The sequence below is a fragment of the Miniopterus schreibersii genome (assembly GCF_964146895.1).
Source record: "Miniopterus schreibersii genome assembly, chromosome: 21".
Taxonomy (NCBI): domain Eukaryota; kingdom Metazoa; phylum Chordata; class Mammalia; order Chiroptera; family Miniopteridae; genus Miniopterus; species Miniopterus schreibersii.
In genome coordinates this window covers 7,455,104-7,482,789 of record NC_138123.1, presented here as the reverse complement: position 1 = coordinate 7,482,789, position 27,686 = coordinate 7,455,104, and the positions used below count along the sequence as shown (strand labels likewise).

At 55.1% G+C, this 27,686-nt stretch overlaps 1 protein-coding gene across 1 annotated transcript; it reads left to right on the top strand.

Moving 5' to 3' along the window:
* The first annotated feature begins 1,544 nt into the window (after positions 1–1,544).
* On the top strand, positions 1,545–27,191 carry TMEM63A (transmembrane protein 63A). The gene is made up of 24 exons (XM_081124256.1): positions 1,545–1,654; positions 4,801–4,981; positions 6,759–6,961; positions 8,631–8,710; positions 10,385–10,451; positions 11,613–11,650; positions 14,088–14,230; positions 14,950–15,001; positions 15,583–15,691; positions 16,402–16,472; positions 16,763–16,843; positions 17,098–17,221; positions 17,312–17,445; positions 18,077–18,214; positions 18,672–18,825; positions 19,645–19,751; positions 19,860–19,946; positions 20,376–20,426; positions 20,854–21,016; positions 22,192–22,297; positions 23,460–23,627; positions 24,551–24,666; positions 25,004–25,066; positions 26,254–27,191. Exons 3-24 carry the CDS (start codon positions 6,773–6,775, stop codon positions 26,419–26,421), a joined length of 2,409 nt encoding a protein of 802 aa, XP_080980382.1. The 5' UTR covers positions 1,545–1,654; positions 4,801–4,981; positions 6,759–6,772; the 3' UTR covers positions 26,422–27,191.
* The last annotated feature ends 495 nt before the right edge of the window (positions 27,192–27,686 follow it).

Genomic DNA, 27,686 nt, shown 5'->3' with positions numbered 1-27,686 from the left:
ATTCCTCAATAGTCTTCACAGCTCTTACTAGCTGTAAATTCTATACTGTCTACACTTCACTTCCTTATCTATCAAGTAAGAAAACCCCTGACTCCTGTTCATTTATTGGAGCTTTAAGGAAAGAATGTTTTTACAAGCACTCCACACCCAGGGACTAAGGTTATCTGAACTCACATTCTGATCCATTTTAGACTAATGTTGATTTTGAAATAAACTTAACCCACAGAAAATCAGATTTAGAAATCCCTTCCCTTTCTGAAATCAAAGATCCTCTTTTTCTGTCAGTGGCTTCACCATTCTAATTACTGGTGTTAGAACATTGCTCTTCCCTGGCTGCACCATTGAGGCAGGGAAGGAATGAGGAGTGGCAGGTAGGGGTGTGGGGTGGGGAGAGAGTGGACAGGTCAGTCTGAGGAGCCAGGGGAAGTGCAGGGGCCCCACTAGGAACCTGCTGGAGGTGAGGCCTGGGGCCCTTCACAGCAGGAGGCACAGGTATGGAGCAACATGGGCTGAGCCCAGGGGCCAAGGGCAAACTGGGAAATGAATAGTAGCTGGGGGCTGGGGGAGAAAGAGGAAGCCAGATGGGACAGAAAAGAACTGTCAGAGAAGCAGGAGAAGACCCCCCATCCCTCCCAGGGAGTCACAGGCTGTGCTAGAATCGTGGGCAGGGAGGTAGGGAGAAGATGTTTTATCATCACAGTAAAAGATGAGAGCCCAGAAATGGAAGAGAGCGCAGAGAACCGGCAAAGCTGCACACGAGTGCGTGAAGAGCTGGTCAGGATTTACCGCTTTAGTGCTAGAAAGGACCTGGGGGGAAGCTTTGGTGCAACCCCCAGGCTTCGCAGATGCGGAAACCCAGGCCCGCGAAGGCGCGCAGTTCGCACGCCAGGCCGGCAGGGGGCGCTCTCCCGCTTCACGGGGCCTCACTGCGCCCCGTCCTGTGTCCTGCCCCGTGCACACCTCAGCCCGCTTACAGTCCAGTTGGGAGGACGCACCCTGGTACCCAGCCCGGGGAGACAGGCTCAGCGAGCTGGGCCGGGTCGGTGACCCTCGTGGCCCGGGCCTGGGCAGTACCGTGCGACTTCTGTTTAGAGCTACACAGACCGGCCCTTAGGGCACCGGGTGTCCGCGGACTGCCGGGAGCAGGGGTGTTGAGCTCAGCCGAGACCCTCCCAGGCCCCGGGGCGCGCTGGGAGCCGTCGAGGAAATAAAGTGCAAACCAGGATTGACCACGAACGTTTGCTCATGCTCGCCCTGCGCCTCCCTGGGTCGCTACCACCTGTGCCTGGCGCGGGCCTCCCCGGGGTGCCCGGGGTGCCGGGGTATGGGGATGTGTGGGGGGTGGGAGGAGTGGGGGGGTGATGAGCCTAATTAGCCCTGGCGACCTCCTTCTCGGCCCCTGGACGTGAGCCGGCGGGGCCGAGGACCGCGATGGGCGCACGGCCCGGGCGCGGGCGGCGGCATCAGGGTGGCCGCCCGCGCCGCCTGCGCCTCCCGCGGCTGCAAATTGGGCAAGCAGTGGCCGCCGCTCTGCGCATGTGCAGGAGGCGCCGGAGTTTCACTTTGTAACTTTCAAGTGCCCGGGACGCGGCTCCGCGGGGCCCGGTGGATACAAACAGCTTCCCGCCCCTCGCCGGCTGCGCCCGCGCCGCAGGTAAGTTGGGAAGGGGCCGCTGCGCAGGGGGAGTGTCGCCCGCCGCCTTTCCCGGACGTGCGGGTCCTGGGCTCTGCGCCCCGGTGCCACGTCAAGTGTCAGGTTTCGGGGCGCGGCCCTCGGACCCCTGCGGCCCCCACTCCCTAAGCAGGGTGCGCGCCTGGGTGGGAGCAGAGGCTCAGCCCCGGGGGCGCGCAGCCCCGCGCTCCTCCCGACGGCTTGTTCCGACTCTCAAGCTCCCCGCTTTTACGCCAACCCCTCCCCCAGCCCCTCTCTGGTCTTTGGGGTTCTGCCTGCTGGAAGCCCGCAGCGCAGCCTCGCGGCTCTTCCTTCCTGAGCTGTTCGCGAGGCCGGCCTGGTCTGGGTCCCCTGCCGCCGGGGAGGTTGAAACCACCTTAGGTTTGTCCCTCGGTGACCATCCATCCCCTACAGCCCTAGTGGAGTCCAGAGGAGGGACCGGGACAGTGAGGATAACTCTTAAGAAACAAAAACACCCAGGTTCCAGTACCTGATAAAACTGGCTACCTGGGACCCCCCGGGTGGCACTCCCCAGGCAGTGCCCCCAAGGGTAGGCAGTGTGGGTGACCCAGTCGCCTCGGAGTTTCCTTCTACCCTGAAGTTGTGCGGCTGTGTCCCAGCCCCTGCAGTGTGGAGGGTTTGAGGTTAAGCCAGTGGCTTGTGCTCACCAGGCCCAGTGGGTGCCAGGGGGCTGTGGGAGGCATCCTGGGCTTTTCTGGCTCCTGCAGGGTTGTAGACACCCAGTAGGGCCACAGGAAGACCCCGGGTCCTCGCTGTCTTTCTCTCTTCTCCTCTCCTCGGACCCCTGTCAGCCTGGAAGTCGGCTCCTGCCTTGAATGTGAGCAGAAGCAGGGGCCACCTTTTCCTCTCACACACCACTGTGTTTGTTTAGCGTTGGGACAAAGGTCTCTCTTGGCTGTTCACCGGGCTCTAAGAGGGAAAACATCAGATGGGGTCCTGCCGGTTTCCGTGTCGGCCCGGGGACTGAAGGGTCACGGGTTCTATCCTGGACAAGGGCATGTACCTCCCACTGGCTGCAGGCTCGAGCGCCGGTTCCCTGCCTCACACTGATGTTTCTCTCTCCCCTTCCCTTCCTCTCTCTAAAAAATCAATGGAAAGAACATTGACAACAACAAATATGCAAACAGCTTTTGATTGTTCACAGGGCTGGGCCCCGGGCTAAGTGCTTTATGGGCACCGTCTCAGGTGTGTGCCTCCTGACAGCCCAGTAAGAGAAATATCCTGGTCCCCACCTTATGCAGAAGGAAGCTAAGGCACAGAGTGGTTAAGCCACTTGTCTAAGCCACATGGTGCTGGGACCCTAACTCCAGAGCCTGTTCGGGTAAATGCCAGGTGCACCGCCTCTCATCCCTGTGCCATTTACTTGTCACTCTAGGGCACGGGTGAGTGGAGGTAAACAGTTGTCCCGGCTCCTGTGTCCTGTGCGGTGGCACTTTAAGGAGAAGTTTGTGTTTACTTTGTAACCTTCTTCTGCATCTAGGAGATGAGAGTTAGCTCCTGTGGCAGAAAGACTAGGGCTGCTTTTAGTCCTGCGATGATTGTAACAAAATCAGAAGACTCGGCAATGTTAAAAAATACCTTGAATTTGTACAGAGCCTTCTTGTGAGAGCCTGTAATGCTCACATACTTCCTGCCTGGTGTTTCTGGAAGAAATAGCGACCTTCCACTGTGCTCTGGGGGCCAGTCCTTGCTGGCAGTTCAGGTGGGCAGTGGGTTAGCCTTGGTCGGTGACTTTATTGGCATGTTTGGGAACAGCTGTTGGACTCAGCCATCTGTCCCACTGGCCACGATCAGATTCTGGGCTGCCTATGGCTGAACTTTGAGTTGGGGGCCTAAGTCACCTGCTGTTCACCTGGCTCAACAGGAATTCTTGGCTCTCCCACCCTCAAGGTCTTGGCTAGGCGTGAGATGATGAATATTGACCTCTCTAGGAGGCATAGGTAAGTGCTAGGCATTTGCACATATGTATCATACAAATATCAGATAACTGAATATTGCGAAGGTAGCTGCCAGGCAGGGCTCCTGTGACCAGAGGGCCTACTTGCTGGCTTGGCCCCAGCCCAGAACTATCAGATTTTCACCCACCGAGCCAGCTTCCTCCTGATCACCGCCAGCGGAGTCCCCTCTCCCCTCCCCCCCCTCAGCCTGGCAGAGCTGCCCTCTCAGAGGGCGCCTGTTCTGGAAGATGTAGGGAGGGCTGGCCCTGGAGAGACCATGATGTTTCAGCAGAGCCTGGACTTCATGTGTGTGACGGGCAGGGACAGGCTTCAACTGAGCTGAAAGGCCTGAGACAGACTGTGGCCTCCACAGCTGTGCTCTCACCTGGGCGTGTCACCTGGAGGGGGCAGACCGGCCGGGCTCCATCCCAGGTTGGCTGTATTTGCTGGCTGACCTCACTGGGCTCTTCTTATCAAACAATAAACCCCCCCAAGGGATCCTGTTTAGCAAGAGGAAAGAGACTTAGAGGCATGGCTGGGGCTGGCGGGGGAAGAGGAACCGCGGTGCGGCCCCCCCTCGGGGCCTCTGCCCCCCTAAAGCTCAGCATGAAGCAGCATTGGTGAGGGTTGTCCCGCCCCCGGCACCCTCCCAGCCAGCGCCTCCACCTCTTTCCAGGGACAGTGTTCCCTCTGTGAGTCCTCTATGAGGATGTTCTTTTCTTAGCACTTCACTTTTCAAGTCTTTCGTGTTTGTTCTGCCCTGTCCCTGGCAGCAGCCGCCCTTGGGGCCCAGATGAGATCCTCAGCTCAGAGTCCCACAGCCTCCTGCGCTTGGGGGGGGGCGGGAGGGTGGTGGGCACTGTCCTGTTCCCAGCAGGGCCTCGAGCCTTAGGAGAAGAGGGGAGAGGCTGGAGCCCTGGGGGATGCAGGGTGAGGAGGGAGGAGTAGGGTGGCACAGAGGCCTGAGGACCTAGAACCAGTTCTGGGAGTTGGGGGAGAGGTCAGGGCAGGAGGTTGTCCATTGGGAGGAACCAAAGGGTCCATTGAGTGAGTTCAGAGACATTGGGGCAGGTGTGAGTGTGGGGGGAGTGTGCCGAGGGGTCTCAGGCCAGAACTCCTGAGCTGGAAGTGGCATCTTCCAGATGACTCTGGTTGTCTGTGTTCTTTTAGGAAAGGCTGTCAAGGCTGGCGCCCCATGACCCTGTGGTGAGGGAAGTCCTGCAGGAAATGAGTGGCCGGCCTGACGCAGCTTGGGAGGTGGCCGGGGCTACTGCTGCATTTGCCAGAACCAGCTCCAACTGAGGACCCCTCCAAGGGACTCATCCACAGTCCTTACGTCCCCTGGTGTCTGGTACGTGTGGGGAAAGGAGGAGGGGCAGGCACTGGCCTCCCAGCATCCAAGTGAGGTGTTGGGGTGGGGCCACAGGGTGGGGTTTAAAGGAGGGAAGCCAAGATCATCTGTTTCCCAGAAGTAGTTTTTGTCTCCATGCTCTGGCACCACACCCTCCAGCTCTTACGGAGGTGAGAAAGTGACCTGATCTTCTGGGAATCCTCACATGACTCGGACCTGCCACCCTCCCCCCACCCGGCCTGTGCTCCTGTGTTTGTGAGATTGTCCCCAGCCCAGCAGGCCAAGGGGTTAGAACTGGGAATCACCCCCCCCCCAGCACACAACCCACCAGCACTACCAGGAGCCCAGACTTCTGTTGGGGTTCCCTGTCCCTTTTCTTCTGGTTCCCAAGATTGTTGTCCCTGCAGCAGGTAGAAAGAAACCCCCTGGGAATCTGGTTTAACCACATATGGGGAACCCCATGTGGGGGAGCTGGAGAAAGGGGGTGCTGAGCAGTTATCCTGGCTCTTCAGCCCAGACAATGTGAAAAGAAGGCACTAATTCCGGGGCCTTTGGTGTCAGGAGACAAACGCTAGGGCTTTTAATTAAAAAACAAACAAACAAACTTTATTGATTTCAGAGAGAGGAAGTGAGAGGGAGAGGTAGAAACATCAATGATGAGAGCGTCATTGATCGGCTGCCTCCTGCCCGCCCCCCAGTGGGGACTGAGCCCCAACCCAGGCATATCCCCTGACCGGGAATCTAACCAAGATCTCCTGGATCATAGTTTGGTGCTCACCCGCTGAGCCACGCCGGCCGGGCCTAGAGCTTTTCATTAGCTTCACCAGGGGTACCAGGCGCCAGGAAAGGAGAGTCGGCAGCCAGCCTGGAGCAGTTTCGTTTTGGGCATTTCAGGCCTTTCATTTAGACCAAAGGTACTCAGGAGTGCAGGGGTCAGAGGGCACAGCTGGGAGGGCGCAGTGGGTGACTCAGGGGTCCCTGGGAAGTCCTGAGACTATCCCCATTCTCCCCCTGGACCACCCCCTCCTCTCTCCTCTCTGTTCCCACATCTCTCTGGCTGCCCCTTCCCAGGCCTTTCATCTCTCACTGAACTGACGTGTTTGTCCGCCTGCTGGAGCGGGGGCTGGGATTGGTAGAAAGAGATCTGGCATCTGCGAGTCAGGAGTCTGGGTCTGAGACCCGAGTCTGCCAGCCAGCTCCTTAATCTTGGGGCAGGTGGTTAAGCCTCTGAGCCTCAGTTTCCGAGTGTAGAGAATGGGCCTGTCTCTGACGTCCTTGAACAGTGGCCGCAGGGCTCGCCCGTGCCCCATAGATCTGCAGTGTGTACTTAGATTCCCTTCTCCCTTATTTGTCTCCTTCCACACGCTCCCTGCCTGCACGCTAGCTCTCCCAGTGGCACCTACGGGAATTCCTCACCAGCAGTAGTCCTGGAGGCTGGGGGCACTGGGGGCACTGGGGGCACCTCCTAAGTAGGCAGACACAGCATCGCCTGTCCTTCCCTTCCTGTTCTGCCCACTCCGGGAGGGGGGGCTGCCAGCTGTGTTTTGCATGAGCCACCCGCTCCATCCATCTGACCCTTGGGACTGTTCCCACAATGGAGCCGTTTTCTATAGACTCTGCCTGGCACGTGGGGTCTGGCGTCTGCCTCTCCCCGATCCCTTACCGTGGGCTCCTGCCAGCCCTTGGAGGGGACACCCACCTTTGGCCCTGCCAGCGCTGGCTGGGGAAACTACGGGAAAGTTGGAGCTCTGACTGTCTGCCTGGTCCTGTTCTCCAGGGATCACAGGCGCGATGACGGCGGCCTCTCCGTTCCTGGAGCTGTGGCCGTCCAAGGCCGTGTCCATCCGGGATCGACTGGGCATTGGGGACCAGCCCAATGACTCCTACTGCTACAACTCCGCCCAGAACAGCACCGTGCTCCAGGGCGTCCCCTTTGGTGGCATCCCCGTTGTCCTGCTCATAGACGTCAGCTGCTTCCTGGTAAGACCTTTGTGAACCATGTCCCCCCTCCCCGTTATTTGTTTATTTAAGCCCCCCCCCCCCCGGGCCTTCTGGGAAACTCAGGTGAGGAGCCATAGGTACCTGGGTTTATATCCCAACTCTGCTACTTTCTGGCTCCGTGACCTTGGGCATGTTACATAGCTTGTTTGGGCCTCGGGTTTCTGCTCTATGAAATGGAACAAATAATTCTTACTTCAGAGCGTTTAGAGAAGATTAAATAAGGCAAGGTATGGAAAGAACCCAGGTCGCTGTTCCTTTGGCAGTTACTCTCATTCCTGTGCCAGTTTCCTCCCTACACCGACTCAGCATGGGCCAGGTGAAATTTTTTGGGGCTAAGGGGCACCTTCTTTTCACAAATGTCCACGAGACGGTTGGTCCCTCTTGATTCCCTGTCCTAACATGTAGAGGGGACCATGTGAGTAAATGGGATGAGATGGGGGCAGAGGGAGTAGATACCCTGGGGTGGCTTTGGGCCAGAGGCTAGGTGGGGGACCAGGGGAGCGGGAGTTAGGGTGGCCAGTGGGTCCCAGCTCCCAAGGGAAGGAGGCAGGTGTCAAACAAGTTTGGGGGTGGGGGGAGTTCTCCCTCCTCCTTTCCAGTTGGTCCCTAGGATTAAGGCCTAAATGTGTGCATTGGAGTTTTGCTACATTGTTGGTCCTTTGCGGGGCTGATGTGGGAACCTGTGTGCTACTCATGTTGCGTTTATGGAAAAGGGCTCCTTCTGTGCCAGATCACCCGTGTCTTGGAGTGAAAACCTATTTGTAGATTGAGAATGCCGTCCTATAGACCGGTCTTGGTCGAGAAGGGAAGGGTGGACAGGAGTGTGGTGGTGGATTTGAGGGTGTCGGGGTTCATGGGAGAGGGTGGCCCAGGAGCTGTTATGCAGCGTCTTCGGGGAGGGGAGAGTTTGGGCCAAGGTGAGAAGTCTGGGGACAGGGGATGGGCAGGGACCCGAGGCGGCTGGGCGGGGTACGTTTGGAACAGGGTAGGCTGAGAAGAGGGAGTTGCTGTCCAGGGGAGTGTGCTGGTGGGGGTGGATTTTTATTGCAGGAAGATGAGCCAGGGGTGGCGGGGGCTGGAAAACCTGGACTCATAGGAAATGTCCACACCCCTCGGCCAAGAAAGCGGCAGTCAGGGCGAGGGGGCAGGTCCTGGCTGAGCAGCCTGCGTTTTATTCTACAACGTGACTCACCTGCCTTTGAAAGCACATCACCAACTTCCAGCTCAGCCCGAGCGCTCTGCTGCCCTGGTTCTGTAATTAAAAATGAAATTCTGTTTGAAGTGAAGACTTTCCTGCTTAGGGGCCGAGAAAGGTTGTGGCTGTTGATTCTCCCTTGATAGCGAAGGCCAGGGCCAATGTGCTTGACTAGAAGGGCGCCAGGGCAAGCTCAGGGTCAGCGTCGACAGCCTTCGTGACTTGGGAACAAGTAACAAGACCCGGGGGAGAGGGCTGAGCAAAGCATCAGGCCTTTCAGCCTTTGAGCTGTGTGGCTTTGGGCAGCTCGGTACCCTCTCTGGGCTTGGATCATCTCCAAGGCCCTTCTAGCCCTGCTGACTCTGTGCAGGTGGCCTTTGTCCCCAAGGCCGCTGTCTCTTCTCATTAGAAGCCATCCGATATGCTCTCACCTGGTTCCTTTTCTACTTTCAGTTTTTAATATTGGTGTTTTCCATCATAAGAAGAAGATTCTGGGATTATGGACGTATTGCCCTGGTGTCAGAAGCAGGCAGGTAAAAAAAGACATATTACCTCTACTGTGAGTCAGAGTGTGGCTGTGTGTGTGTGTGTGTGTGTGTGTGTGAGAGAGAGAGAGAGAGAGAGAGAGAGAGAGAGAGAGGTAGGGAGGGAGGGAGAGAGGGAGGGAGGGAGGGAGGGAGGGAGGGAGGGACGGAGGGAGGGGGCTGTGCAGCCCACCAGGCAGGACCCACACGCGATGCTGGTGTGGTGTTATGTTCACCGAGCACATCCGCCAGGCCTGTACCAGACACTGGCTGTCTGCTCTGCACCACAGACGCATGAGGTCAGCCTCGTTGCTGTCATTCTGCCAGTGAGAAAACCAAGCCCCGCCCGCCCAGCTCTCTGCTAGGGCTTGGCCTGGCCGTGGCCATGAGCCCTGCTGGCGTCAGGCTGAGGAGGAAACCTTGTTCCTTTAGATAATTCGGGCTTTCAAAATGAACTGAGGGGGAGGGTGCCAGTTTTCTTTCTCGCCTTGAATATATTATTTTAAAAAATTAATTAATTAATTTATTTATTTTTGTTCAAAATATTACAGATGTCCCTTTTTCTCCCCAGTGGCCTGTCCCACCCCCCTCCCCAGTCCCTCTCCCCACCGTTGTCCATGTCCTTGGGCTGTGCATATACGCACATAAATTCTTTGGTTACTCTCTCCCCCTCCACCCACCCGCCCCCCTCCATCCCTCTGAGATCCCTCAGTCTGATCCATGCCTCCATGTCACTGAATCAAAAAACGTGGAACGCTTCGCAAATTTGCGTGTCATCCTTGCGCAGGGGCCCTGCTCGTCTCTGTATCGCCCCAGTTTTTAGGATATGTGCTGCCAAAGCGAGCACTTGAATATTTTCAAGTGCATCTTCTTGAAGTTAATCAGCTTGGTGCCGGGGCTGGTTAAGAGGGGCTGTAGGGCCATGACAAGCTGTCCCTCACTTCCCTCTGGGTTTGTGCCCTGGATGAGTCTGCTACGAACCACAGACCTCAGGTCCTTCCGCTTCCAGCCTGGGCTTTGACGGCTCTCTGCTCACATCACCTGAAGGGGGAAAATGAATTCTCCACCTGTACCACTGGCTCTGTCCCCCAGCTGGCTGGGTGACCAACACCTTAAATTCGCAGCACACTGGGTGTTCTTACGGGTTACTCAGAAGAAAGGATCTGATGAGAGTGCCACGGTATAAAATGCCAGAGTCCGTCAACTCCAATGCACATTTTGACATTTTCTGAAATTGGAATGCAGTTTATTGTCATTGGTATTATAGTTTAATTGGTAACTTTTTTTTTCATTCTTTGTGGTTCATAATTATGCCCCTTACACCAGTGGTGTCTTAGATTTGTTAAAATACAGTATTTATTCCAAGTGTTGTCTGCTATATTGGGAAATATCTTGTAAACAGGCAACATTTTGAAGTCACTTTAGGTAAGCCAGTCATAGTGCTGAGGGTCCAGGGTGTCCTACCTTATACTCTAATCACACGTAACGGGGCTTTATGTCTTATGTACCTAGGGATGGTCATTGCCCTTGTCTGTATTTTTCACGGGGCGGGTTATGTTTTGTTCCAGCCATTGAGGGCTAGTAGCCTTGGTCCTGAGCTCTATGAGGCAGCAAGATACTGGACACAAGGTTTTAGACTTTTTTAAAAGAACCTTCTGAATTTTTTTCTTGTTGTGTTTCTAGCGAGTCCAGATTCCAGAGATCATCATCATCTTCCTCCCAAGGGCAACAAGACTTTGAAAGTGAACTGGTTGGTATCTAAGGGACAGCTGTGGTTATGGCCGGCGGGGCGGGTGGCAGGTGGCGGGTGGTGGGGACCGGCTTCATGAGTCGGGGGGAGAGGGCAGTGGTGTTCCTGTTCAGGTGCTAACTTAGTGCCCTGGGTCTTGAGTGGCAAGTGTGGGTAAGAGCTCTTCTCTGCCTTGGCAGAGTCACCTGGACTTGGTAGATACCACAGGGGAGTGGCAGCTGGATGGCCCAGGATCGTGAGACTGACCCTCAGGCAGAGGGCTGTGGAACCCCCATGTGGTCCTAGCACTTGTCTCTGTTATTATACTTATGGCTTTTGGGGCAATTATTTTTATTACTTCCTTTTTGAAAATATGTTTGTATTGATTTTTAGAGAGAGAGAAAGGGAGAAACATCAATATGAGATTGGCTGCCTCCCCCACGCACCCTGAGCAGGAATTGAGCCCACAACCTGGGCGTGTGCCCTGATCGGGAATCGAACCGGCAACCTTTCGGTTCACAGGATGACGCTCAACCAACTGCACCACACCGGCCAGAGCCAGTTAATTAATTATTAGCTTGCCTGCTAGTCTGTGGGCCAAATAGGGGCAGGAACCATGTCTTACCCAGCACTGTTCCCCATCACCTGTCACCCGGTAGTAGGTACTTGGTAATTGTCAAGTGAATGGTGGACAAATATTTGTCTTCAAATAAAGACAGGTAAAGCTGGGAAACAGTCCAGCTTTAGGGAGTGTCAGTGGGCAATAAAACCCACACGCACCTCTTCCCTCTCTAGATCCCACTCCAGGCTTTTTGTCCCAGGTCTCATCAGTCCTTTCGAAACACACAGAAACCCACGTCACTTTCTCCAGAGCTGCCCCGAGTTTTCATCAGCTCTTGATTCAGGTTTCACGGTTTGACCCTGGAGCCTGTGTAACTCCACAGATTGTCACATTTGAGAGGTTTTTGCAAGAATCCCAGGCATGGGGTGCAGACGGGGAAGGATTGGGAGCCTGCAGACTGTCATGGTTGGGACAAGGGGTAGCTTGCCGAACTTGGGGTAGAAGAAGCGCTGTTTTTGTATAAGAGGAGGTTGGATAGTTATTAATGTCAAAGACGATGGTTACGTCTGCTCCCAAAGCCAGACATGCTCGAAACTGAGCCCTGATCTCTTGATTTCCAGGGATGCTGTCCCTGGCTGACTGCGATCTTCCGTCTGAAGTGAGTACAACATGGGCCACTGTGTGTGCGTGTGTGTGCGTGTGCGTGCGTGTGCGTGCATGTGCGTGCGTGTGTGTGCGTGTGTGAGGCCAATCTGGAGAAAGGGCCACGATGCCTGATCTTGAGACAGGGACTCTTAGGTACTTTTTCAGTTCAGGTTCAAAGCAGTATGTGGGGGCTGTGAACAAAGGGGGCCCAGGCAGCCCCTGCACAAGCTGATTGAGCTCATGCTTTGCTTCAGGCAGGAATTAGATCTCCTTACTATTTAACACGGACACACTTGAATGGAAGCCCTTCTAGACGGTTTTACACGTCTTTGAACTAGTGGCAAGCAGAGAACTAATGATTGCTTGATAGTCAGCTCCTTGGGTTAAAAGTTTTCATTTTTTCCAAACCCGGAGCCTGTGAAGAGAAATCCTGAAAGAGGCGCATGGTGATATGAGCTGGTCAGTCACCTCCAGTGTGGTGGAAGGAGCTGAGATGTGAGTCTGGGCTCTGCCACCTGCTGCAAGTTCCATCAAATCCAAGAAGCCGTTGTTGTAAGATGCACATTATTTGACGCAGCACCAAGAAAGAGAAAATGCTGCCCTTTCAGCCATGGTCAGCTCTGATCACTGAAATCTGAAAAGGACATCTTAGAATGGATGAAATATGGTAGTTGCAAGACACTGGGCAAGTCCCTTCCTCTGGGCCTCAGTTTCCCCAGCTGTAAAAAGGTGCCAAGGATGACACCTGCTCTGCCTAATTCAAATGAATTAATTCATGTTGTATAAATGGTAGAGTTTGGGGGGGGCGTTGTTCCCAGGGGAACTGGCAGGAGGCGGAGTTTCTATAGCAGCCAGTGAACCCTGGTCCAGGGCAGGAGGGAGGGGAGGGAGGGGACGGAGGTGGGAGAGGTGCCACAAAATCAGGTCACTAGGACACGTTTCCTCCTGATATTGGAAGTAATGCATTCATTGTGCAAAAAGTCCAGCACATACAGAAAATAATTAATAGGAAGAAGTTGTAAGTCACCCATAACCCTACCTCTGTGAGATGCCCATGACATGTTTTCCTTGGGTCAGCCACTCTCCATGGCCACTGCTGGTCAGGGCTCAGGCCACCCCCAACCCCCGGGCTGTGGACCCTGCTCTCAGCCTGGACCCGGTGGGGCAAAACCAGAAACTGCGACTCATTATTTTCATGGTAACTAGCAAAGGCTCAGCAAATTTGCCCCGAAGCCACTCCCCTCTCCATGCCCACTGTTTTTATTGTCCGCTGTCCCCACAGTCCTCTCCGCGGGGACACCCGCTTCTTGCTGCGCGGGGCTGTCCCGTGGGCGCAGCTGTGCAGTCTGCTCGGTGATTTTAACGCTGCATCAGACATGGGTTTGCATTTCGACTCCCAATATTTCCCTCTTCCATTCTAGCCCCGGAAAGGACTACCTGTGACTTTTTCAAAGTTGCAATTAAATTTTAACAGCTGCTCACAGCCAATATTACAGCTGACATTTAAAGAGGCCTCTCAGTTTCCTTCCGAATTGCCTCTTTCCAGCAACATAGGGCAGTCGGGAATGTGTCTCACGAGAAACAGTACCGAACGTTGCCCGCGTGGGGTTTTTAATCTCCATCGTATGTGTTTAGTGAGCACGAAGGGGGGCACAGTGTGTGCACTTTGGCAGTTCTTGCGAAGCCACCAGGTAGCCAGCAGGTAGTACCTTCCTGCTTTAGCTGAGTCCCAGCCTCAGGTGTGTCCCGTGACCCGCTCCCGGAGGTGGCTGAGCCGGATTCCACTGTGGCCTGTCGCCTGCCAGGCCCACGCGCCGCACCCTTCAGACCTGCCTTCCATGCACCCTGAGCTCTTCCCGGAGCAGCACTTGCCCCAGTGTGTGGAAGCAGGACCCTCAGGGTATCTCCCCATCAGGAAACTGGGGCACAGGGAGGAGCCAGGGGCAGCAGGACCGACTGAGCCTTGGCGTGTTTCAGCAACGTCTCCACCTCTCCGTCCCAGCTTGGCTGAGGGGGTGACAGAAGAAGGATCGGGGCCCTGAGCTTCGGAAGGAGGTTCCCAGGGGCCCTCTGGCCAGTGGCTGTGCTCATAGAGGCAGGAAAGGGCTGTGGGACCATTGTATCTACACCTCTCACCCCCGTACAAACCTCAGTGTTTCTAGAGACACAGATGGCGAGGTGGTAGGTTCCTCTGCCCAGGAGTTGGGTGTGGGGCTAAGAGGTCAGGCTCTGAAGTTCTCATTATAGCTCCTCTGTTAGGAGCTATGTGATTGTAAAAGTTAAGCAACTTCTCCATTCCTCTGTTTACTCATATATAAAAAAATAGAGAGAAAATTAAGCCTCCCTCCTGGGATGGTGGTGAGGGATTAGAGGAGATAATTCGTGCAAAGGCCCCGAGGGCCCGGCCTGTGACTGCTGCTCATTAAGATTCCACCCTGTGTCCTGACCAGCGACGACCAGATCCTGGAGTGGTGCGGAGAGGACGCCATCCACTACCTGTCTTTCCAGAGACACATCATCTTCCTGCTGGTGGTGGTCAGCTTCCTGTCCCTGTGCGTCATCCTGCCCGTCAACCTCTCGGGCGACTTGCTGGGTAACTACCCCTGTTGTCCTTGGCCCTGAGTGGGGCCCAGGCAGAGCAGCAGGCCCAGGGAAAGGGGCTCATTGTGGGGGACCCGTGCTCACACTCAGATGTGAGAAGGCCTCAGGGTACCTTTCTGGATTTTTCCATCCGATTAAAAATCCAGAGAAGAATCCCCCCCAAACCTGGGCCCCTTGTCAATTTCTGTTTCTAAGTAGGAGGAACAGAATCCCCAAGATTTATAGAATTAGGGGCTTGCAAGGGTGTTTTGTATTTTCCTGCCCCCACCCAAATCAGGAGGCCACAATTGGTGGATCCGGAAGATGTTTATGGGGCTCCAAGTCAAAATCAGAGCCGGGAATTGTATTTCCAAACAACTGCAGGAATCTAGCTTCCAAAATGCCGCCATGACCCCATTTCTTAGGCCAGTGATTCCCAACCTTAGTTTTGGGGACAGCTTAGGATCTTTCCAGATGTCTCAAGAAATGCCACAAAAATCTCAAAGCAAGATGAACCCCCATGATGGGTTGAGAAATTGTCAAGGAGCATCTTGGGGTAAAGCAGAGGCCTTGGTCGGGGTAACCCTGAAAAGACTGGGTGGGTGGCACTGTCCTCTGACCAGCCTGGCTGTCTGTACCCCTCCTCCTCAGAGCTGCGCAAACCAAGGCTGGTTGTGTCCCCTCCCATTTCCCAGTGTGACCCTGGAACTAAGTCTCTGTGTTTCTCTGCAGACAAAGACCCTTACAGTTTTGGGAGGACTACAATAGCAAACCTACAGACTGGGTGAGTAGGGGGTGGAAGGATATGAGGATGCCGATGGGCGAGGCCAAGGAGAAGGCAGATTCTGGAGCCCAGGGTGGGGAGAGGTAGCCCAAAGTGGGTGAGCTCATGTCCAAAAGCCCCTTTGCAGCTAGCGTGTGGCTGGGCACTGGGCACTGACACACGCTGTCGGCAGCTGCTGTTTTTTAAAATATATTTTTATTGATTTCAGAGAGAGGAAGGAAGAGGGAAAGAGAGATAGAAACAGTGTCATTGATCTGCTGCCTCCTGCACGCCCCCTGCTGGGGATCGAGCCCGCAACCCGGGCATGTGCCCTAACGGGGAATCGAACCTCAATCTCCTGGCTCTTAGGGCGATGCTCAACCACTGAGCCACACTGGCTGGGCAGCACCAGCTGTTTTGAGGAAACCAGTAGGGCCCATGCGTCTGGGGTTCATTTGTCAGGACAGGGCTCTCTCGGGGGGGCCACTGGCCATGCAGCCTCTTGTGATGAAGTCGGTGCCCCTCAGCTCAGTGCCATGAAGGTAGCCAAGCCCCCTGCCTGGGAGCCCAGCACTGACAGCAGGTGGTGTCCCCCCCCCCAGCAACGACCTGCTTTGGCTGCACACGGTCTTCGCGGTCATATATCTCTTCCTCACCCTGGGCTTCATGCGGCACCACACCCAGTCCATCAAGTACAAAGATGAGAGCCTGGTGAGTGAGGCTGGGGGTGGGCAGGTGCTGGGGAGGTTCTGGGGGCGTGGAGAAGAAGGGCACCCCCATTTATTCCCCAGGAGCGTGACAGCATTGAGCTTCAGGAGGGTCCTCTGTGGCACCTGGCTGGCATATTTACACTCAAACTTGGCATCTCTCTCTCTTTTTTCAAGCCTCACCCAAGGATATGTGTATTGATTTTTTTGAGAGAGAGAGAAACACTGATTGGTTGCCTCTCATACAACTAATCCTACTGGGAATCGAACCCACGACCTTTTGGTGTATGGGACCATGCTCCAACCAACTGAGCCACACCGGCCAGGGCTTGGTCTTTTAAAAATTGTTTTCTGATAGATTGTGGGGTACGGGCTTGTCGTTACTGATTCTAAGTAACCCCCAAGACATTCAGATTGAGAGCAGCCCCCTCTCTCTTTGCAGCCCATAGATTGATGGAACGGAGGAGGGACTTAGTTTCAGGCCTCCTCTGATCTGCTGTGTGACCCTATTTGAGGCACTTTCCCTCTCTGGGTTCTTTCTCAGTCCTCCCTGATCATGCAAAGGAGGCTCATAGCATTGCTTTGGAAATGTTCTTTGCATAGCTGGGAAGAAAGTACCATTTCAGGGCTCTGCCAGGCCATGGAAGGAGAGCACCCGAGCACCTGAGACGGCTTGTCCTGGTGACTTTTCTCTCCGGTGTGTTTCTCCGGCAGGTGAGGCGGACCCTGTTCGTCACAGGACTCCCCAGACATGCCACAAAGGAGACAGTGGAGAGCCACTTCAGGTGAGCAGGACTGGGACGGAAGGGGAGCGAGCCCCTCCAGTGGGACCACATAGTCCCATGGGACAGGCTCCTTGGGTGAGCGCCTTGTCTTCCACTTGGACACCCGGGTGGGATCCGAGACCCTGCCTTGTACTGGCTCTGCTGGTGCTAAAATAGAGAAAAGATCTCTGCTGGCCCAGGAATGAGCAGCTTGGGCGCTTTGCTGCCCTTGGAGATGTAGGGCGTCCCACCTGCCGGGGGGGTTCCCTTTTCCAATGCCATCTTTTGCCTCGGGCCTGCCCTGGGCACAGGGACGCGTATCCCACGTGTGAAGTGGTGGAGGTCCAGCTGTGCTACAACGTGGAAAAGCTGATGTACCTGTGCAAGGAGAGGTAAGGGCGGTGGTGGGCGGGTGTGCACGGGCTGAGCTGGCCTGCAGCTTTCCCACCCTTCCCCTCTGAGATGCCCGCCCTCCTTCCTGGATGGCCTTGGGTCCCCCGGTGGGGAGGGAGGAGTGGGGCTCTGCCCTTCGCTTGTTCAGAAGGCTGAACCCCCAGTCCTGGTGGTGACTGATGGTTGAATGGAGGTGTGGGGTCCATGCCACAGGACTGGGGGTCTAAAGTTTCTCCCCTCCCCCCACCTGCAGAAAAAAGACCGAGAAGAGCCTGACCTACTACACAAACCTGCAGGCGAAGACAGGCCAGCGGAGCCTCATCAACCCCAAGCTCTGCGGCCAGTTCTGCTGCTGCGAAGTGCAGGGCTGCGAGCGGGTGAGGGCCCATCCGGGTCGGGCGCAGGCGCTGGGGTCCCCCTGCCACCCACGCAGGGCCCCGTCATCACAGGGATGTGTCCCCTGGCAGGAGGACGCCATCTCTTACTACACGGACATGAAGGACAGGCTGATGGAGAAGATCACAGAGGAGGAGTGCAGGGTCCCGTTCCAGCCCCTGGGGATGGCCTTTGTCACCTTCCAGGAGAAGTCCATGGCCACCTAGTGAGTGTCCCAGGCCCTTCTGTGGCTGACTCCCTTGTTCTTGTCCAGATACCTCGCAGTCCCTCTTGGGTAGAGAAGATCCTGCTGAATCGCGTCGCTGGGGTTTGTCAGTGGCATGTCCCTCTACTTCCCCAGGTCTGGCTGAGGAGACAGCATCACACTCACTCCCTTATGTTTGTGCGACAGCTGGGCATGGGTGATTCTAGCCGAGACCCTCTTGGATAGATGTGGCCTTAACCAGCTGCTGGGCTCACCCCTCTGGGGCCTGGGGAATGAGAGAATTGAAGGGTGAAGCCGCTAGCAGCAGGATCCCAGTGGGGAGCAGTGAACGAGGCAGTGCAAACGGCATGGGAGCCGGAGCCAGACAGACGGGGCATAGTACCTGACTCAGAGAACCTCAGTTTCTTCATCTGTAAAATAGGAATAATAATCCTTGGCTTGCAGGATTAAAAAAAAATCCTCCACATAGTGTGCCAAGCATGTTGTGTCTCTTGTAGCATTAATTATAATAAATTCATAGTAATAAAGCAAAGGTTCTGTACCAGGAGGCTCCCAGTCTTACTCAGTCCATGCTGTGAATGCACATGGCACTGCGTGGTCTGGGCCTGGCCATTTCTGCATTTCCCGGCAGCATCCTGAAAGACTTCAACGCCTGCAAGTGCCAGGGCCTTAGGTGCAAAGGCGAGCCCCAGCCGTCCTCCTACAGCAGAGAGCTCTGCATCTCCAAGTGGACAGTCACCTTCGCCGCTTACCCTGAGGACATCTGTTGGTGAGCCCCCAGGCCCAGGAGGGCCACATTTCAGCACTCAGTAGCCACCCGTGGCTCGTGGCTGCTATATTGGACAGTGCAGCCTTAGGTCAAGTGTCATCTGCCTTGTTAGCCTGGGGGACACATTAAAAGAGTAAAACAAAAAGTTCAAATTAATTTTAATATTATCTCTCCCTGTATATCTAAAATATTCAGTTCAACAGTTAGCAGTGAATAACTTGTTTTCCCTCTGAGCTCATAGGGCCCCCAAATTTGACCTTCCTGTAGCTGAAGGTCAGTGCAGAGAACTTGTCTGTACTCCTAGGTTGAAATGAGCCCTAAGCCAAGCTCTCAGGCTAGTCTGTTGGCTTGCCCCAGTCGAACCTTCTGACCCACCTAAAGCCAGGGCACTGCTGGGATGGTTGGCGGTCAGATCTTGGGAGATAAGCCTCCAGGGCCTGTGTTCTCTCCCCTGCAGGAAGAACCTCTCTATCCAGGGCCTCCGCTGGTGGCTCCAGTGGCTGGGCATCAACTTCATTCTGTCCGTGGGGCTGTTTTTTCTGACCACACCCTCCATCATCCTCTCCACCATGGACAAGTTCAATGTCACCAAACCCATCCATGCTCTGAATGTGAGTGACCATTCTGCACAGCCCATCCCAGGAGGGCTGGTGACAATAGGGTGTGGTGGGTGGGGGAGGGATGGGGGCCAGTGATGTGGGAGACAGTGAACCAGGATGTCATGTGGCTCAGCTCATGTCTGTGCTATTTTTTATTTATTTATTTATTTATTTATTTATTTATTTATTTATTTATTTATTTATTTATTTTTAAAATATATCTTTATTGATTTCAGAGAGAGGAAAGGAGAGGGAGAGAGAGATAGAAACATCAATGATGAGAGAGCCATTGATCGAGCCCACAACCCGGGCCTGTGCCCTGACCGGGAATCGAACCCCGATCGCCTGGATCCTAGGTCGACGCTCAACTGCTGAGCCACGCCCGGCCGGGCTGTGCTATTTTTTAAACAAACGAACAAACAAATATTTTTTATCCAGGTGTAATTGACATACATAATCATCTGTGTTTTTAAGCCCTAAGCAGCCATGGCCACATTTAGTACAATGTCTTCTAGTAATTTAGACATTTTATGTACATGTATTCATTATATATATATCATTGATTTTCTGTAGGGAATGGAGATTATCTGGTCAGTAAGACAAGGGGAATTCAATTATATGTGAAATTGCTCTCTTCACTCTACCATACAAATATAAGGTGCGGTTGTCGTCTCTTAAGCCAACAGTATGGAATACCTGCCCTGTGCCAGGCACAGCGTTGGTTCTGGGGGTCACGGATGACCCAACCGCGACCCCAGGAGTTCACTGAGCTGCCTTGCCGGTAGTTCATGGCCTCATACCCCCAGCTCTGCTGTGGCCCTTGTCTTCCAGGATCCGATCATCAGCCAGTTCTTCCCAACCCTCCTCCTGTGGTCCTTCTCAGCCCTGCTGCCGTCCATCGTCTACTACTCTACACTGCTAGAGTCTCACTGGACCAAGTGAGTGCCGGAGCTCTGACCCCCGTCCCCGAGGGCAGTGGGCACACGGCTTGCTGGGAACGCCTGGGACACTGGGGCCTGTGAGCGCTCACCTCTGACTTCCTGCAGGTCAGGGGAAAACCGGATCATGATGACCAAGGTCTACATATTCTTGATCTTCATGGTGCTGATTCTGCCCTCCCTCGGCCTCACCAGGTACACGTGGCCACCTCCTGCTCTAAATTCAGAATCAGGGGCACATCTGGAGAGCACTGTCCCCAGGAGAATGGGAACGGTTTTGGAGTGGGGGCAGAGCCTAAACAACCTTTAAGCCCGTCACACCCACTTGGAGTCCAGTTGTACCGGCCCATGGATTCTCCTGGAGACACGATCTCTCTAAGCTTGAAAACAATATTGATCTGACCTTCCACTTAGGGGAAGGATCTGACCCTGGCTTTGTTCATCTCCAGGAAGAGTCTCTGTTCAAGTAGGCCCTGGTTTGTTACACTGTAGTAAGCGGCATTTTAAAGGATAAATGTGGATCCTGAGATTAGGCCCATTTTTAGAGCAGGGAAAAAAAGAACGTGTGTAGGGATCACATGGAGTGTTGGAAATTAATTCTTACGGGATCCATTTGTCTTTCAGTCTGGATTACTTCTTCCGGTGGCTCTTTGACAAAACTACTATCAGGTTGGAGTAAGTATCAGCCACGTATTTTGGAGCCACGGTTCCGGGTAAATGTCCCACAGGGGCTTGGGCTGCACTGTGGGGAGGGTAGTCCATGCTTCGGAGCAGATGTCTTCCTCCCTGAGACCCCAGGGCCTGGGTCCCCACCTCCCCTCTCCGGTTCCTGCTGGGCACAGGCCAGGCAGAGCCTCGTGCCACGCCATGGGAGCTGGCCCATTTGTGCTATGTGCGCAAAAATGTGGTTAATTTTTTAGGCCAAAGCTCAATTAGTCACAGTCTCATTCATTCTTTGAAACTTATTTACCGGGAACTGAGCCGTTGGGGAGAAGGATCTGCTGGGTCTCAGGGGTGCCAGGCAGCAGGGTGAGTGATGATTAACGCCGGCAGGAAGGAGGCCCTCCTGCCTCTAAGCTCACGCCCCTTCCCGCATCCCCAGGTGCGTTTTCCTGCCGGACCAGGGCGCCTTCTTTGTGAACTACGTTATCGCCTCGGCCTTCATCGGCAACGGCATGGAGCTGCTGCGGCTGCCGGGGCTCATCCTCTACACCTTCCGCATGATCATGGCCAAGACCGCCGCCGACCGCAGGAACGTCAAGCAGGTGCGGGCTGGCGGGGCGGGGGCACGCGGACCCCTCGGAGCTGCCCCCTCGGGCACTTCCCCAGCCGCCCAGCTCAGTGCCAGGCACCTGAGAAGTGCTCCTCACCAGGGGTGCAGCGCCACCTCGGTGGGGTTGGCAGATCGAGGACCCTGTGTGAAAGTGCCATGTCCTCATAAACCTCCACTCTTACCCACCGGCTGGAGAAGAGAGTGCGGATTTTTGCATTTTATTTATTTTTTAAAAGTAGCAGTATTGCTTTTTAAAATATATATGTTTTTATTGATTTCAGAGAGAGGAAGGGAGAGGGAGGGAGAGAGAAACATCAATGGGGAGAGATGGTCATTGATCGGCTGCCTCCTGCACGCCCCCTGCTGGGGATCGAGCCTGCAACCCGGGCATGTGTCTTGACCGGGAATCGAACCGAGATCTCCTCGATCAAAGGTCGATGCTCAATCGCTGAGCTACGCTGGCTGGGTGGAGTTTTGCATTTTAAACAGTCTGATCACACACACACATACAACTAACATCGCCACATTCCTTATTTGGGGACATACATTTGCATAAATTCTTAAGATGATCACAGATGTCAAAGGCATTTGGGGCTTGTGGCATTTGTTCCCTAAATTGGGTGGTGGGGGTTCTTTATTCTCATTTGCCTTGTGGGTACCGTGGAGAAAAGTCCGAGATATGCTGCATTCTTTCATTTAATTGTCAGACCCCCCCTCCCATGAGATGGGTACTTCTGGTACCTTACGTGGCAGATGCACAGAGTAAGCTGTAGGGAGGTTAAGCACGTGGCCCAGGACACAGGCCAGAAGGGGCAGAGCTGACATTGGGCCTGATGCCCAAATCTGTAGGGATCACTCAGCACCCTGTCCTCAGACGCACCGTCTGCCCTCCAGGGGCTCGTGGGCCTGCTGGGTGGACACGATTGAGACAAAGGAGACACTAAGGAAGCATGAATCACCGCACCTGGGAGGCCTGGGTGTGAGCTGAGGGAAGCTGGAGGAGGCTTGTGGAGGGAGAGAAAGGACCTCAAGAGGTGGGGGGAGCTGTGAGTCTCCCATTTCCCAAGATCTTCTCACCTGGCTTTCCCCTCACCACCTGGAGCCATCAGAGGGGGATTTGGGGTGGAATAAGCTTGTAAATGCCTCGCCACCTTCTCCACCTCCCAGAACCAGGCCTTCGAGTTCGAGTTCGGAGCCATGTATGCGTGGATGCTGTGCGTCTTCACTGTCATCATGGCCTATAGCATCACCTGCCCCATCATTGTGCCGTTTGGTGAGTGGCCCTGAAGCCAGTCCAGGGTAGGGGGGTGGTGGTTTCCACCAAGCACCCCAAGACAGCCATCATGGGGCACAAACAGAGGACCTCTTGTAGCCACAGAGCCACAAGCTGTCAAGGAGCCACAGGTGACACTGAATTTAATTTCACTTCTCATGCACCTGACACATGTCAGTGAGGGGTAGAGTCAGGATTCAAACTTAGAACTGTTCGATTTTATTTTTATTTTTTTAAAAAAACATCTTTATTGATTTCAGAGAGAGGAAAGGAGGGGGAGAGAGAAAGATAGAAACATCAATGATGAGAGAGTCATTGATCGGCTGACTAGCCCGCAACCCGGGCATGTGCCCTGACCGGGAATCGAACCCCGATCTCCTGGGTCCTAGGTCAATGCTCAACTGCTGAGCCACGCCCGGCTAGGCAGAACTGTTCAATTTTAAAGCCAACGTCTTGCAACTAGAATAAAACATGAGGAACTGCTTGACAGATGGAAGACTCTAGAAGGAAACAGAACACCCAAGAGACTGTTGGCAGTGAGAGCTGAGGTTTGGGGTAGGAGGAAGTTTTAGTTTTCCCTGTTTACTCACTTGTGCTATTTTTTAAAAAACAGTATTACTCTTTCAAAACAAAAAAACAAAACAAAACAAATTTAAGAACCTGACATAAAAGGCAGCATCCACCTTATGTGCTGCTCCTGGGTTAAGATCATTGGATATCCATTGACCGAGGGCAGGAGGGCAGGAGGGCAGGAGGGCAGCTCCGGTGGGAGAAGGAAAGGATAGCGGGAGCCTTGAGGGGCCTGGGGGCTGCTCAGCATGAGAGGGGCCCAGGAGGAAGCTGAGGTCAGGCCTCTGAGTGTAAAATAGCCTCTTTCCCCGAAATGATGCTAGAATTTCAGTGCTCCATGGGCACAGAGTCATGGACACCTCTACTCCTTGGAGTCAGAAAGGAGGAGAGGGGTCGAGGAGGAGGGGGTAGCGGGGGGAGAGACCAGGAACACTAGCAGCCGGGATATACATCGTTCATGCGTTTTGCCCACCCTCTGGTTCATGTGGCCAAGCAGCAGCCCCAGCCCCAGTTCCACACACAAATAGCCGCCCCAGGAGGAAGGGGACAGAGGGGCCCAGCCGGCCTCCAGCTCACAGCCCCATCTCTGCAGGCCTCGTTTACATCCTGCTCAAGCACATGGTGGACCGGCACAACCTCTACTTTGCCTACCTCCCGGCCAAGCTGGAGAAGCAGATCCACTTTGCGGCTGTGAACCAGGCCTTGGCCGCTCCCATCCTGTGCCTCTTCTGGCTGTATTTCTTCTCCTTCCTGCGCCTGGGTGAGGAGCCCTTCTGACCCCCGGGTGGGGAGGCAGCCTGGCCTCCCAGGCCCATAGCCACACCAGCCAGGCAAATCCTTCATTGCTTTACCAACATCAAGCTGGTGTCCAATCAGAAGGTGGCACCCAGGGTGAGGGTTGGCTGGGTGTCTAATCAGAACGGGGCACCCAGGGCGAGGGCTAGTTGGGTACAGCGGTGACAACCTAAGCTAGCCCAAGCTCAAGTGTAACTGGTGAAGGCCGGGTCGATTGGCCCCTTGATCAGCTATGGAGGGGCTGAGCCAGAGGAGATGGGAAGCTGGTCCAGACTGCTCTTTGGCAGTGGTGGATGGGCCCAGGTCCTCACACCTCACAGCGGGGACATGCAAGAGGGAAAACCAACACTCTTGGGGAAAAGAAAAAGCCAGGAGAGATGTGGGATTGCCCCGGTCTGCTGGGGAAGTCTCCACTCTACCTAACCCAGGACACCGGAGACTGCAAGGAACTGACCTAACAAGGAAGCTGGCAAATTCCCACTGACTTGCTGTCCCAGCTGCTTGAGGGGGTGCAGGGCGGTGCCTTGTCTTTTTTTTTTTTTTTAAATGTCTTTATTGATTTCAGAGAGAGGAAGGGAGAGGGAGAGAGAGAGAAACATCAATGATGAGAGCCATTGATCGGCTGCCTCCTGCACGACCCCCGCTGGGGGTGGGGCCCACAACCCGGGCATGTGCCCCGACTGGGGCTCGAACCTCGATCTCCTGGATCCTAGGTCGATGCTCAACCACTGAGCCATACCAGCTGGGTGGTGCCTTCTCTTTGTTTTCTGCCTGAGGGAGAAGTCACCCCACAGTTCCCGCACCAGGCGTGGACCCTTCCTTATCAGGGGGAGGGGGACTGGCAGCCCCTCTCTCCCTCCACTAAGGTTGGCATCGCTTTGTCCCCAGGTATGACGGCCCCTGCCACCCTGTTTAACTTTGTGGTCATGCTGATCACCATCCTGGTCTGCCTGGGCTACACCTGCTTTGGATGCTTTAAGCACCTCAGTCCTCTGAACTACAGGGTAAAGACCCCTCTTCCCATCGCCCCCGGCCAGGGCCTGGGAGGAGATGTGGGCATGGTTTCTACCCCTCCTCCACCCATTCACGTATCAGCAGGCTTCTCTAGGTTTTATTTATTCATGGGAAAGGCATGGGTAGTTGGGTGTAATCTGCAGCTTCCGTCCCCCCCCTTCCCTGCTCCCTGCCTACCTCCCCCCCCTGCTCTCTCGGGCGGCTGCTGGGAGCCTGGTGCCAGCTGATACTATTATTCTGGGTGTTAACAGTCTGCTTGTTTGGAGGGTGTTCGTTCAGGAAGATCAGTATTGGGTATCATTGGGAGTTTCTGCTGTTAATCTGCAGACAGAAGAGCCATCAAGTGACAAAGGAAGTGAGGCCCAGCCCCATGTGCCCCCACCCTACACGGTAAGTTATGGATCCCCCAGCACCGAGCACTGGCAACGGCCCCAACCAGATGGGCACGGCAAATGCACTTCGATCATCTCTTTGTTAAGATAGAAGCCCAGTCCGTTGATCACGTGTCAGGCAGGTTGCTAAATGTCACTTGAGAAGGAGTCGCTGGTCCCTTTGGGCGCTTTAACTTGCCCACGTGGAGCTGCATCCCTCACCGAGAGGAGAATTCGCTGGGCCATGGTGTGTGCCCATCCCCCTTGGTGTCAGTTCCCTGCTCACATTCCTTCTCTGCATATTTAATGCCGTTTGTGAGGCACTGTCGCCGGGCCCTAAGGTTTGGTGAAACTTATCACAAGAGTCTCAGCAGCACCTGCCTGAGCGAGGTCCTCCGCGGTGTCAAAACAGCTCCCTTTTGAACTCCGCAAATGAACACAGCACCTGCTTCACGCAGGCAGCGTGTCAGAAAGACGCCAGGTCTCCTTTCTTTCCCGGGGCTCCCTGCTTGTGGCCTCCAGAGTCCTGCTCCTGGGATGGGGCTGGGAAAGGAAAAGGGAGCCGTGGGATCCCAGAGCCGTGACCACTGCCACCTGACAGGGCCGGAGCTGGGGCAGGTGCCCCTCTCTTCAGCGGTGTTCTTTCCAGTGGCTGCCTCCTGGGGGTCAGGCCCTCTTATCAGCATCTGCCTTTGGACCAGCCCCAGAGAAGGTTCTCAGGGAGACGCCTTACCCGGGGGAAGAGGCAGGGCAGATGGATGATGGAAATCCCTCCTTCTCAGCCTGGGCCTGGGGAAGAGCAGAGCAGGGCTGTGCCACTGGGGTCAGCAGCTGGAGCCTGGCACTGGAAGTCCCATTGACAGCATTCTGCGCCTGTCCTGTGTGGATAGACTGGATGCCTGTGTAAAGTGAGAGATTCTCCCAGGACCCAGTGTTGGGAAAAGTTTTTTCTTCCTAGGAACAGGGGTGTGTGCTTCTTTCTGGTCATGAGAGCTGTGTAGTTGATTGCATTTTATGTTTTCCCCTGGCTGCTCCGGAAGTCTGCAGTTGGCAAATTTTGGGTCCTGACATCCTAAGTTGATGTTATTTTTTTATGTGTCCTTCATGAGCGTTGTGTCTCTCTTGCTGGAAGGAGGGGGCACAGTGGAGGGGCTCAGCATCTCACACTCGCCCCACTCAGGCACTAACACCCTCATTTGTTGGCAGCCCTATGTGCCCCGGATTCTGAACGGCATGGCCTCTGAGAGAACAGCCCTGTCCCCAGAGCTGCAGCAGACCTACGGGGCCATCCACAACATCAGTGGGACCGTCCCGGGGCAGTACCTGGCCCAGAGCCCTGCGGACAGCGTGGCAGCTGCCTACCAGGAGTCCTGAGAGTGGGCAAGCTGCTGGACTGGGTCAGGCTCAGGGAGCTGGGAGGTGAGGAGATGCAGGTGGAGAAGTAGCTTGACATTGACCCCAACCGAGTCCAGGACCTCTGTCCACCTTTTAAAGCCCCACTGCTCTGAAAAGATGGAACCAGCCAGGAAGGGGCGCTGGCCCTTGGCTGAGAGGTTTGGGGCAGGACTATCACTGGGTAGTGTTTTCTGGTCACAGCAGTGGTGAGACCAGGTGCAGCTCCCTACCCTTGCTTGCCTGGGGCTCTGCTCGCTTCCCATCCCCCTCTGCAGTGTCCAGCTGTAGCTGGATGATGTCCCCATGATTTTTAGCAAGATCATGTGTTGGAATTGAGTCCCTCCAGGGCCATTGGTTGTGGTGACTCAGGTAACAGGGAGAATTTAACAAGTGGGAGACCTCCTCCCTCCGAGCACGCACACACCACCCACCCCCTTCTAGGCACACGTACAACCAGCTGATAACCAAAGAGCCTGCGGCGGGCCCAGGCCTGACATGGGGTCCAGAAGGTGGCCCCGGGTCATTCCGGTTCCCCCTCTGCGTAGTAAGCCGTGCACCCCAGCCCTGTCCCAGGAGTGCGCCGTGGGGAGCAGGATAGAAATGGTCAGTGCAGGCTCTGCCAGCCTCACACACACTTCCTGCTGTGGTTCTGTTTTTGTATCATGTCGCCAGTCACACTGGCTGGGCCAGCGTCACCCGCAGCAGTCAGGGACAATGCGAACCACTAATAAAGTGCCCATTCAGCCAGACTGGTGAGAGCCAGCTTTTCCTGCCTCCTCAGGGCCAGTGCGTGGGGCTCAGCCTCCAGTCCTTGACTCCCATGTCTCTTCCCTCCAAGGTGCGGGGTAGGGGAGAGTAGTGCTCAGGGCCTCCTTGGAGCCAAGGGAGGACTGTGGCAGGGGAGAGGCAGAGGGGGTGCCTGGGCTGGGTGGGGGCTGTGCACCACCCTTGAGCTGTGATCCTGGTAGGAAGGACAGGCAGTCCCTTGCCTTTTCTCCCCCATGGGATCCGGTGCTGAGAGACAACTTTGGGCACTTGCTGGAGACACCGCCTCCCTACTGCCTCCAGGGGGCGTCAGAGTCACAGGTGGGCAAGGGTGGTGGGCAGAGCCAGGGAGGCGCCTCAATCCCCAGGGATGGGCGGGGCCAGGCTGCATCTGGGGCACCTGTGAGGTCACTCAGCCCCTTGGCCTCTGCCCTGAGCTGCCCTGGGCACCAGAAGGGGATAGAGCCGTGTCCTGGTGC

What these genes read in the sequence shown, in the direction of transcription:
- TMEM63A (XM_081124256.1), top strand. Translation starts at nt 6,773, where the DNA reads ATGACGGCGGCCTCTCCGTTCCTGGAGCTGTGGCCGTCCAAGGCCGTG. An exon ending in CCTCTCGGGCGACTTGCTGG is followed by an intron (nt 14,231 to 14,949) that starts GTAACTACCCCT and finishes GTTTCTCTGCAG; the next exon opens with ACAAAGACCCTTACAGTTTT. An exon ending in CCCTCCCTCGGCCTCACCAG is followed by an intron (nt 19,947 to 20,375) that starts GTACACGTGGCC and finishes TTTGTCTTTCAG; the next exon opens with TCTGGATTACTTCTTCCGGT.